Source organism: Amblyomma mixtum, chromosome 3, assembly GCF_055824585.1.
Source record: "Amblyomma mixtum isolate Tamu chromosome 3, ASM5582458v1, whole genome shotgun sequence".
NCBI lineage: Eukaryota > Metazoa > Arthropoda > Arachnida > Ixodida > Ixodidae > Amblyomma > Amblyomma mixtum.
The window spans coordinates 220,989,823-221,000,741 of NC_143014.1; the positions used below are offsets into that span (position 1 = coordinate 220,989,823).

A 10,919-nucleotide genomic window follows, 5' to 3' on the forward strand; every position below is an offset into this window, starting at 1 on the left:
CACTGCTGTCTTGAGAAGAACGTGAGGCAAAAAAAAAATCTGCCCTGAAGTATGATGGGCAGCAGTAAGCTGTCACAAAGGTTAAAGGGATCGGCCAGGAGATTAATGAAAACAATCTGTGCGCTGATCCGAAACGATGAAACGATCATTCTTCAGTTTTCTGTTCAACCATGGCACTGGGAGTCGACCGTTAGCGTGGTTAATTGGTTTGCTGCTACTTGGATATTTACAGGGGCGCATTAACACCAAAGCCACACGGACGTTACAGGTGGGAAGAATGCGTGTTTCAGTTAGGGGACTCTTTTTTTTTTTGCTTATCATATATCCTGAGAAAGATTATTGATCCATGACTGTCATACTTTATCTAGATTTTCGTTCCGGTTTTACCAGTAACGATAATGCCCCAGAGGGCAGTACGTAAGCGACGTCACTTCAAAGTTGTACTTGATTAAACAGCGTATGAGCAGCGGCTTTTTGAATATTACTTATGCGCAACGCTGTCATGCAGCTATCTGAGGAATTTCGGGTTTTCATTTATCGGAGCTCATCGTAACCGAACCCCCGTGGATGACGCAAGCGCTTTCTTCACTTTCAGCCGCAATTTCAGGCCGACTTGGCAGGTCGACATCAAGGAGCCAGTGTCTGGAAACTACTATCCTGTCAACAGCAGGATCTTTCTCAGGGTGAGAACAAGCCTATAGCGGGCGGAAATGCGACAGAAGGAATGGATTTCGTCTCTCTTGTGACATAACAATAAGCGGAAGGGCTCTTGCCTTTTCGTTCTCGAATGACAGCATTTTTTGCTTGCTTTGAGGGCAGTTACGGGGAAGCCATTTTCATGGATGTCCTCACACGCTTGAGGGTCGCTGCGCTCCGCAAAGGTCAACGTGCTCGGCACTGTTTGCGGTACATGTCGAGAACGGGATCCGTCGTGACGACCTTGCAAGATCGATCGCGCTTAAGGTAGCAATACGAGGAGAAAAACACGCCTTTCATTGGCTTTCGTGTTCTTTCTTGGGACTCAAGTGCCGCCAACGGTGGCTTCCGTAAGCGCAGCTGTCTACGCGATATGAGCCGGCATTCGACGAGCAAGACTTCCGCGTTCTTAAGCAGCGTTGAACTCAATCGCAGACGCATCTTCGAGCAGGCTAACTGAGGGTGAAAGATTAGATGTGTTCCATGAAAGAAGTGGCTAGATGTTTTAGTGATAAAGAGGCAACCAGATTTCCCGATTGACAGCTTAGCTCAGTGGCGTGATCGTTGTCACCTTACGAGACGAACTGAGCCAGCTGATGATGAGATTATCGAGACCCTCGAGCTAGTTGTTATTAATTATGCATGCGAACCAATAACGCTTATACCTAATTCCTTCAGCCGCTCCAAAATGACATCTCCTTGACTGACCGTCGCCCGAGCGCTTCCCCATCACGGTAGTCACCGGTAAATTAACTAACGCGTGATCAATCACAAGCTGATTGCAGATTGGAATATATCTGCCTGAATGCGGACGCTGTCGGTTGAAAGCGGTATCTTTCTTTGCGCTGACGTCGAAAGACACTGGTTGGACGACATCACGAGGCGACCTCGTCGAAGACGCGTGCTTTGAAACTACGAATTGCTGCCAATATTCTCTTATTGATGCAAGAGCCATGACGCCACTTACACGACTGTGTCTGTCGCTTCTTCGTCCGGTCTCTTTCCCAGGATTCCACAAGGGACGTCCAGCTGACAGTGCTCACCGACCGATCCCAGGGCGGCAGCAGCCTGCAAGACGGCTCTGTGGAGCTTATGGCACGTAAAGTTTTATATCTTGTAATCTTCCGCAGCGGATGTGATTCGAATGAGCTTGCGCGTACTTATAGCTTCTATCGTCCCTATATACCTAAACCTGTTTTTCTTGTCACCACCTTAATGTACTCTTGATTCTTTTTTTTATTTTTGTTCGATAAAGCAACTGAGCCAAATTCACTCTCATTTATGAAGCTCATTTTCCGGTGATATTAGCCTATCAACTACAATAATTTTGACGAAGACACCGCCCTAACCTTGAACAGACGTAAAAAATACTAACTGGAATTTATTTTTTGGAGATTCCTTTCTTACGCACATTACGCTTCTAGAAGAGTTCCAGATAGTGGGGGCTGGTTGGCGCACCATTTGTGAACGAACAAACTGCGCGCATAGGAAGAAAGACGCTCTCTACTTTTTGTTCGTCCCGCACGCGCGCCGTGATTTGCGATGATTAATTGATGGCAGCAGGGCGTAAAACTGACGTGCTTGCTGACGATTTAAAATGAATTGCGGCTGCGAACTCATTTGCTGTGTATGCATCGAACAAATAAGTGCTATAAAAAAAGTTAGGCGCCACTTGACAACTGTATTACCGGAGAGATTGGCTTTTTCTTTTCCAGGCTAGTTCATCTCTGTACCATACGAAATGTCTATTCCTGTGTCTGTGAATCGTATTCACGTTTTATTACAATGACGAGACTAATGACGCTTATCTCTATGAGACCGCGATAAAGAATGTGTGGAGGAGCGATTATGCGTCAACGTTAATACCGTGGCGCGTGGCGCTCATGCCTTTTTGCAGGTTCACCGGCGCCTGCTGTACGACGACGCGTTCGGCGTGGGCGAGGCGCTGAACGAGTCGTACTTCGGAGGTCACGGACTGGTGGTGCGCGGCACCCACCGGGTCACCGTGAGCCCAGTGGCCGATGCGGCGCTGCTCCACCGGCCGCTGGCGCAGACCGCGTACGCGGCGCCCGCGCTCTTCTTTGCACCCGTCGACGCCGCCACCTACGCCGAACAGTGCACCACCACCGTAAGTGACAGCGCTGAACAAGGGACATTTCTTTTACATGCCCTGGGTTAAATTAAGAGTGTAGTGCTGGAAATAAATAAGACAAACCAGGGGCGGGGTGTGAGAAGTATGTACCTGTTTTGAGCTCCGGATCCTTCTCCTTGGCTTGTTAAACTTTTCGCTGTATAGCGGCGCGTTTCGATAGCTAACAGTTTTTGCTAAAGTTGACACCAAGAGGAGGTTTCATACTTGAGTCATGCAGTCACTAGAGTGGTAGTCCGATAGTTCCCGATAGTTCGTAATGGTAGCGCCTAACATACTGTGTTTACAGCCCGTCTTTGCACTCAGGCGCAGGTAAGGAAGTAAAAGGAGGATAAGGCGGGGGGGGGGGGGGGGGAGGGGGAGGGACACTGCAGAGTAAACTTTACGTGGAAAGAGTCTATTCATCGAGTCATAGTTCTTATTGATACGACCAAACTGTTCGCATATGCTTTGAGAGCTGACTCACATTGGTAGGAGATAAATCCCGCCTTGTAATTTCGGGAGGACCTGCTCTTAAAGGTGCAACCTTGCACCAGAAAACTGTTCGTGAAACGCTGTGTTGCACGCCCACTTGAAGTGCAGAGAAACAGTATCGCCAGTTTGTCCCTATGCGGCGCTACTCACTCGCAGTGTTCTGCCCTCGCTGCTCCACTACCGCCCAACGTCCACCTGTTGACCCTGGAGCACTGGGGCGACAACAAGGTGCTGCTGCGGGTAGAACACTTCTACGAAAAGAAAGATCAGGCGGGACAGCTCTCCAAGCCGGCTAACTTTAGCCTGCAGGTGAGAGGCTTCAATGTCCGCTCAGTGGCGTAATGGTTTGTGGCCTCGAGCTTCTACTGACAGCGATGTAATGCGAGTGGGAACGTGGAAAAGGTTCGTGAAGTCCTCACGATGCGTTATCTGAACAAAAACTTTGAAATCGAATGATAGATTAGTTGACACTTCTTAGTGAAATGGTAACGCTAATTATTGGCTATATCTCACGAACTTGAAAGCCTATAAACGACACCGATGGCCCGGTGGTAAAATTCCACCACTTGTGCGTGATGTGCTGTGCTGTGCTCGATGCCGTGTGTCAGTGGGAACTATAAGAGTATTTCAAACGGGCGCACAAATGTCTTTACAGACTGATACTGAGTATTCGTAACGTGCCACCCGATGTTCTGAGACCAAACAGCTGCGTTTACTGATCAGCTATTCGTTATTTTCTTCCGAAGCTTTGATGTCGGGCAGAACACCTAAAGTGACAAACATGAAGCGGGCAAAGTGCTTTTCTGCTTGTTTAAAAGGAAGTTGGACAAAAAATTTGTAAATATTAGAAGTTTGAGGGAAGCCAACAGTCACCGAAACCGAGGGAAGCGTAGGGAAATGTTTTTCTTTTAGTTCGGGGCTTTGATCAGTGGGAAAGTCGTGGTGTAATCATTTTTTTACCCAAAGGTAATAGATTAGTCGGTAGGAGAAAAAAAAACTACACGCTTTCAGTGGGATCCAAACCCACGACCTCTGTATGTCGCGTATGGTGCTCTACCAACTGAGCTATGCGTCGGCTGTCCATTCTTCTGCTTTCGGGGGTATTTATGTTGTGTGCAACCTAACCTTGGAGTGTTCATTAGCGCCATCCTCGTTCATAGTGGCGGACATAGAACGTCGTGTAATACTGCAAGTGCCACGTGAAACGTGGTCTAACGGTGGGGACAGAAGCCGTGCAAGAACCCTCTTACGCTGCCTATGGCATCAAGAGTATCCTACCAGAACCGAAGCCCTATATGGTAATGCTTCTATTTTTGCTCCCCATTTCAGGCTGCTTTTGTGCGGAATATAGAAAGCATAACAGAAATGAACCTGGCCGTCACGAAGAAGAAAGAGGAGACTTGGCGTCTCTACTTCCATGCCGAGCAGACCAACAGCATCGACTTCAACTCTACAGGTAACTGGAGAGTTGGTTTCCAGAGATCAAACCACTCGATGATATCTGTCTTCGATACTTTTGACATTGAAGGAACACGACGAGAAAACTCTCATAAGCCAAACCAGATAACACGAAGTAATATACTAGGAGGTTGTAAGAACGTTGCACGCATTCGAATTGTATACGGCTTGGGGAAGCTACGTACTCGGGCCAGTCATCATCCGTATGTGCGTTCGAACAAAGTGGGAAATTTCCTGATTTACGGACGCGAACTTCCCTCTCCATAACTTTGCCTCATTTGAGTAAATGCACGGCAGTTTCAGCAGTGAAGCTTCTGAGTCACCGAGCTTTGCAGGCTCCTCGCAGTCAAAAGAAAACGCAAAAAAAACTGTGGAAAATCGAGTTCAGTGCTATTTCCAAGGCCTCTCGGGTTATGCCGGTAATTTCCGCGCAAGTCCCAGGCGCTTTAATGCGGTGCCAGTTCTTTAGACTGACCGACTAGGGGTGTTTGAAGACTGAAATTCTTTTCGTGCAAGGGAAAAATTGACTTCCGTTATCTTTCTCGCTATGGTTGCTTTATAAACGGCAAAAAAATATTTTCAGGATAATATTTTCGATCAATGCAACCACCATTTTAATATATACTGATTCTGAAAAAAAAAATGATTGTCGAGTTTCATCAAACTCTACGACGGTACGCCGCGGCAAAAGTGACAAAACTGAAACGAATGCGGTCACAGCCAAAAAAAAAAAAAACGTACTCTTCGTTCAACAATGCGATTTTAATCTTGGCACATAACTTCAAAGCAGTTGTATTACACTAACCGCTGCGCTATGCCAAAATGCGTACGCGATTTTACGCCTTTTCTGCATGCATGCGTACAAGCGAACTGAAGCGCGCCGCCATTTATTGAGCACTGCCGGTTTTGCACCCCATTATACGCGTCGATTCTCAACATTAACTTTCTTCACTTGAAAGGGCTGATCGAAGACAACGAAAGTGCTAAAAAAAAACTTAATGAACGCCGGTTAAAAGAAAAACGGGACGTGACGGATGTAATAACAGCTATAGGCTATATATAAACCGACATGTGGCCAGTTGGCGGGTAAATCTACGGTAGTAAAGTTTCACCGCGGAACTCATCTCGTGGGCTTTTCTATGCCGGGTTAAAATTAGAGTGCCTGATTAAACCACCAAGACTTAGAAACGCGATTCTCTTGCGAAACAAAAGTACGAACGCGGGGCTTTCTCAGACTCTGGGCTATCAAGAGACACGCAAATCTAAGGACATCTGACTCCGCCTCATGTGGAGTATAAACCTCGACACGGGACGATTCTATGCATGCTTTGGTTCAGTTAATGTAAGGCAGTATGTTTATAACCCTACATCTTAATATACGTTTCAATTAGTTTTAGGTCCCTCTGATAGTCTGAAAAGCAGGACTTGAAACTATCGTTTGAGCTTTTTCCTAATGATGTTTGGGCCGTCTTAAATACAGCCAGCCAAACGCGTGGGTGTATCAAAGGCCCATTCGGTGGATTTAGCTGCGATTGTTGTCTATATTTGTTTTTATATTGCGAGGCTGCGTACATTTGAGCTTCTCGTGTAATGTCGTCGCCCCTAGGTGCGCGACTTCATTAGTGAAGCCTGGAATGGGGTAATACAAAGATTGTATTCCAATTATACCCCTTTCCGTCTTTTTTCACTGACTCAAGCTCCGCCGCGCCTCCGTTGCCGCTCGGATCGGCTAGTCGGAGCTGATGATAATAAGAAGTGAACTGACTAAAAACAATCACTGTACTAAACAGGTACAGAGCTGTTTACTACAACCTTCGTGCCAAGCCAAAATTTATGGAAACGGAAATTGATTCATGTTCACTTTAGTTCTTGACGCATTTTAATTGAGAGACAGAGGGCAAGTGTCGGAATTTCACCTGTTTCACATTTCCATGTCCAGCATTCTTGGACAAAAATTTTGAATATTTGAAAATTACAAGGTACTGTTACGGAAATATTGAAAGTAATGATCTATTCTTCCATTGTGTATCAGTCTTTCTTTAAAATTTTTTTTTTTTCGATCGTTCGCCATAGAAAACCAGTGGGGTGCGCTTTTGACGATAGCGAAAACGTTGATAGAAAAAAAAATTCAAGCCTGCCGACTGGATATATGCGGTTATATTGATTGTAATAGTGAAGTCTTGCAAAATACGAAAAAATTGCCTTCATAAACTCTTTGCCGTTCAAAGATGCCTTTGTCCAGAATTGTTGGGTGTGCCACTTTTGTTCTTCATTTTTCTACGCAGGTGGCGACAAGGAAGCACCGCTTGTGTTCGGCCCTGAATACTACGTGTACTTGACACCGATGCAGATCAGGACCTTCTTGGTCACTTTTGCCGCGGACCCCGTGGCGCACATGACGTGCCTGAATCGTTAGAAGACTCGGAAAGGCTGCACGTTATGCGAAGCGCTTGCGCGGACTTGGCGATGCTGGCGCTATAGTCTGCTGCGGCCAGAGTCGCTACTTTCTAAAATCCAAAGAAAATGTCACAAAAGACTATTCTCTATTTCTCAGCAAATAAAAGTGTCTCAGAGAAGTAACTGTTTGTCTGGATACACAAGAAACATCTTTAACGCAGCTGCCCAAGAACAGCTGCGCTTCTTACACTCAATCGCCATCCACATAGCTCACATAGGCTATTTGGCTTTTACAGAATGCGAGGAGAGCATGCTCACAAGCATTCCTTCATGTAAGATAATATAAAGAGAAGGCGCACTTCAGTTATGGATGACTGACCGGCGATCACGCGACTTGCCCGCTGTGAACACTGGGCCTACATCAGTAGCTTCTACAGCTCGTTCTAGGGAGTACTAAGGGGAACTGAGTCTCAGAGACAGAGTGTACCAACAAAAAAGAACGCTTTAAGACCCTAAAGTGCATACTCTGGTACAAACCTCTTTCCCCAGAACGCAGCCAGTTATCCGATCCCGCGGCGGCCATGTTAGTTTGCGCTGCCTATGACCTGCCGCATTGTTTGGCTGCAAAACAGCCATTTGTTTGTATATAATGTTTAAAGCTCTGTCCTGTCCTTTCTGGCATTCGCTCCCCTCTGTACTTCTCCTTCCTACACTTTCCCTGTCCCTTTATTTCCGTCGGCCGCAGCTCTATTGCCGCGGCTGGCAAATCGTTTCCTTCCCTTTTGTCTTTTTTTTTTTTTTCAGGAATAAACAACTACTATACTTCTCAGTTATCCGCGTCGGTTTGAGATCCGCGTGCCCCAGTAGTTGTTGCTTTTGTCATGACACTGATTGCAGATATCGCGGCTTATGATCAGCCTGTTATGGCAATGCTTTCGCTAGTACGGCGTAGTCTGTGCATTATATAATTTGCTGTGGACAAGAAACGCATGTCTGGTCTGAAATAAAGCACTATGCCGGAAGCAAAGCTTGTGCAAATTTCAAGCTATTGCTATAGCAGAAATAGTGCTGTGGTGTTGCCACATTACACTTCGATAGGTGTACGAGGGGGTACCCAAAAGAAACCGGACTAATTTTTTTGGTCGGCAAAGCTTCTGTGGTACCGCGTTTTGCCACTAGGAGCGCATAGAACGAACATTCCAGAGTCAGTAAGCCGAGTTCCGTCGTTGAAGGAGGTCAGACTAGTTTAGGCAGAGTTTTAGAGTGACGACTGTTTTGTGTGAATGTCGTTTTTGCAGTGGCTGATTTTCGTGAACAGCGTGCGCCGGTGAAATTCTGATTTTTGCTCGGAAAAAGTTGACTGGAAACTCTTGAAATATTAAGAAAGACGTACAAGGACGATGCTATGGGGACAACGCAAGTGTTCCTGAATCGAATCCTGAATCAAAGCAACAATCATGCCAATGGAAAACTTCAAATTCACCTCGCCTCAAGAAAGCTCGTCAGGTGAAACCAAACCTCAAAACAATGCTGATTTGTTTTTTAGACGTGAGAGGAGTCGTCCATTGAGAATTTGTTCCGCAGGGTCACACAGTTAGCCAGGCTTTCTACTTGGATGGTTTGAAAAGATTGGGCAACAGTGTGCGGTGGAAGCGGCCAGATTTGTGGCGGTCGGGTGACTGGTTTTTCCATCATGGCAATGCCCCTGCTCACACAGCCCTGTCTCCACGACAATTTTGGACCAAAAATGGCATGACCCCTATTCCTCAACCCTCATACTCTACCGACATTGCCCTGTGCTACTTTCTTTGTTTCCTAGAATGAAAAAATAGGTGAATGGAGAGCGTTTCGCTGACGTTGCTGAGGTGAAGAAAAAAAACGACGGAGGCACTGTCAAGCATCACAAAAGATGAATTTAAATAATATTTTGAAAAATGGAATGAAAGATTCGACAAGCGCTTCATTGCAAGTGGGGAATACTTTGAAGGAGATTGAAGGTCTGTGCTTAAAATGTGAAGAAATAAGTTCAAACAAAAATAAGTCCGGTTTCTTTTGGGTACCCCCTCGTATTGAACGCATGTTAGCCAAGACTCACAGAACATGTATTTCACATCCTTCATTCCACTCTTAGCTTAATAATTCACGATCTACTGATTTTTAAGCCCTATTGCACTTTTATTACTTGTCGCCTCCGGTAAGCAATCTCCCAGAGATATACCTGTGCACCCTTCGAAAAATCGCCCATATATAGCTCACTTGCCCGTCCTTCGCTTCTTTGTGATCAAGGCACCAGTACGGGCGCCGAAACGTCAATTCTTTTTATTTTCTTTGCATCATTGGCAAGTGTATGTTTTCTTTGACAAATCAGTACAATTTAATAAAGTTATGCACAGCCTTCTTGCGCACCTCGGCGCACGATGTTTGCAGATTCACTTCTAAATGCCAACATCCAGAATCACACTTTGCCACAGTGAAGATGCTGCAATAAGTAGTGTTGTAAGGACTTACGCTTCCGCAAATAGTGCCCACGGGATGATGTTTAGAAATTACCGTTGAACAAACTGATTAAAGAAGCATATATTATTTTCACATTATTGTCGAAGACACGTTTCGCGTCTGCAGATGCCTTCGGAACAATCATACTCGACCCAACTGGCATCAATGTTGGCCACAAAAATTTGTTTTCAACGCTAGTGAGAACGCAGCTTCCTTCCTACCGCGCAGCAGCCGCACATAAGCGGCACTCCGCCTTGAGCGCTTCCCAGCGGAAACGCACAGAATAAGTTTGCTTCGGTACAGCTATGTATAACAGATGGCGCCACGCATACTACGCGCCTTGAATGCGCCGAGTGAGGGTAGTGCCGAGCGCACCATGGATGGCCTGTCGCGCTTTTGCAGTAACACAGTTAGTTGTGTGTGTGTTTTTTTTAATTTGTAGTATGGACTTCTGTTATTCCACTCGCTTAGTTCGAACTGCCTATTATTCTTACTGCACGATCAAACGTTCTAAAAAGGCCGCCCTTAATTCGAACTCCGCATATTTGGAATAAATTTTCAGTCCCCTTCCAGCTGGAATTATCGTAGTTGGCTGCAGTAGTAATAAACTTTAAATTATTTCATGTGCCCCTCGCTCTCTCGAATTAGGCTGTCTATGCGTTTCTCGAGTTTTCATGCACAAGTTGCACGTGGTGATGACCACTCAGGTAAAGCATGGTTCCTTAATCGCGCAATTCCTCTGAACTGATGTTATACGTGCAACGGTTCCTTGCTTCAACTTTATTTCACAATTTGTTGGCGCTATGTGGAAGCCATAGCTTACTCCAGCAAATATGAGGCCGGTTTCTGACAGCATCTCGCACGTAAGAACTGTTTGCGACGGGCTCGCACCCATTACTTGAACCATCATGAGATCTGAGCGTACGATAACAAAGGCGCCAGTCAGTCACGTATCCTTCTAAGGACTGAACAGCTTCGAGATTTTGGCGTCTCGTTTGCTCGAAGTGCGCGAACAGCTTTGGTAGTTCGGTCCCTGTAAGCAACAATTGGCCGACGACAAGCGCACAAGCTTCCGCATCGGTGCCAGCAAAGACAGCAGCAAACTGTGCGACGAGGCGCACCCCCGGCAGTACACTGACGCTTCTGATCCAGTGCATTGAAACTGCTTGAGTTGGCCCGGCCGCATGGCACCGTCAATGTTCCTGAAGGCTAAGGCCAGAACGATCTCACGTGGAGTGCTCACTGCGTA

At 46.1% G+C, this 10,919-nt stretch overlaps 1 protein-coding gene across 2 annotated transcripts in view; it reads left to right on the forward strand.

The window, feature by feature from the left end:
• LOC149353755 (lysosomal alpha-mannosidase-like) overlaps nt 1–7,353 on the forward strand; it is a 45,976-nt gene extending 38,623 nt beyond the window's left edge. For both annotated transcript variants that reach the window (XM_089582811.1, XM_089582812.1), the window contains exons 20-25: nt 596–683; nt 1,705–1,791; nt 2,594–2,824; nt 3,476–3,628; nt 4,649–4,775; nt 7,063–7,353. In XM_089582811.1, coding sequence (XP_089438937.1) covers nt 596–683; nt 1,705–1,791; nt 2,594–2,824; nt 3,476–3,628; nt 4,649–4,775; nt 7,063–7,193 — 817 coding nt within the window. In that variant the 3' untranslated portion in view covers nt 7,194–7,353. The remainder of the gene's footprint in view (nt 1–595; nt 684–1,704; nt 1,792–2,593; nt 2,825–3,475; nt 3,629–4,648; nt 4,776–7,062) is intronic.
• The last annotated feature ends 3,566 nt before the right edge of the window (nt 7,354–10,919 follow it).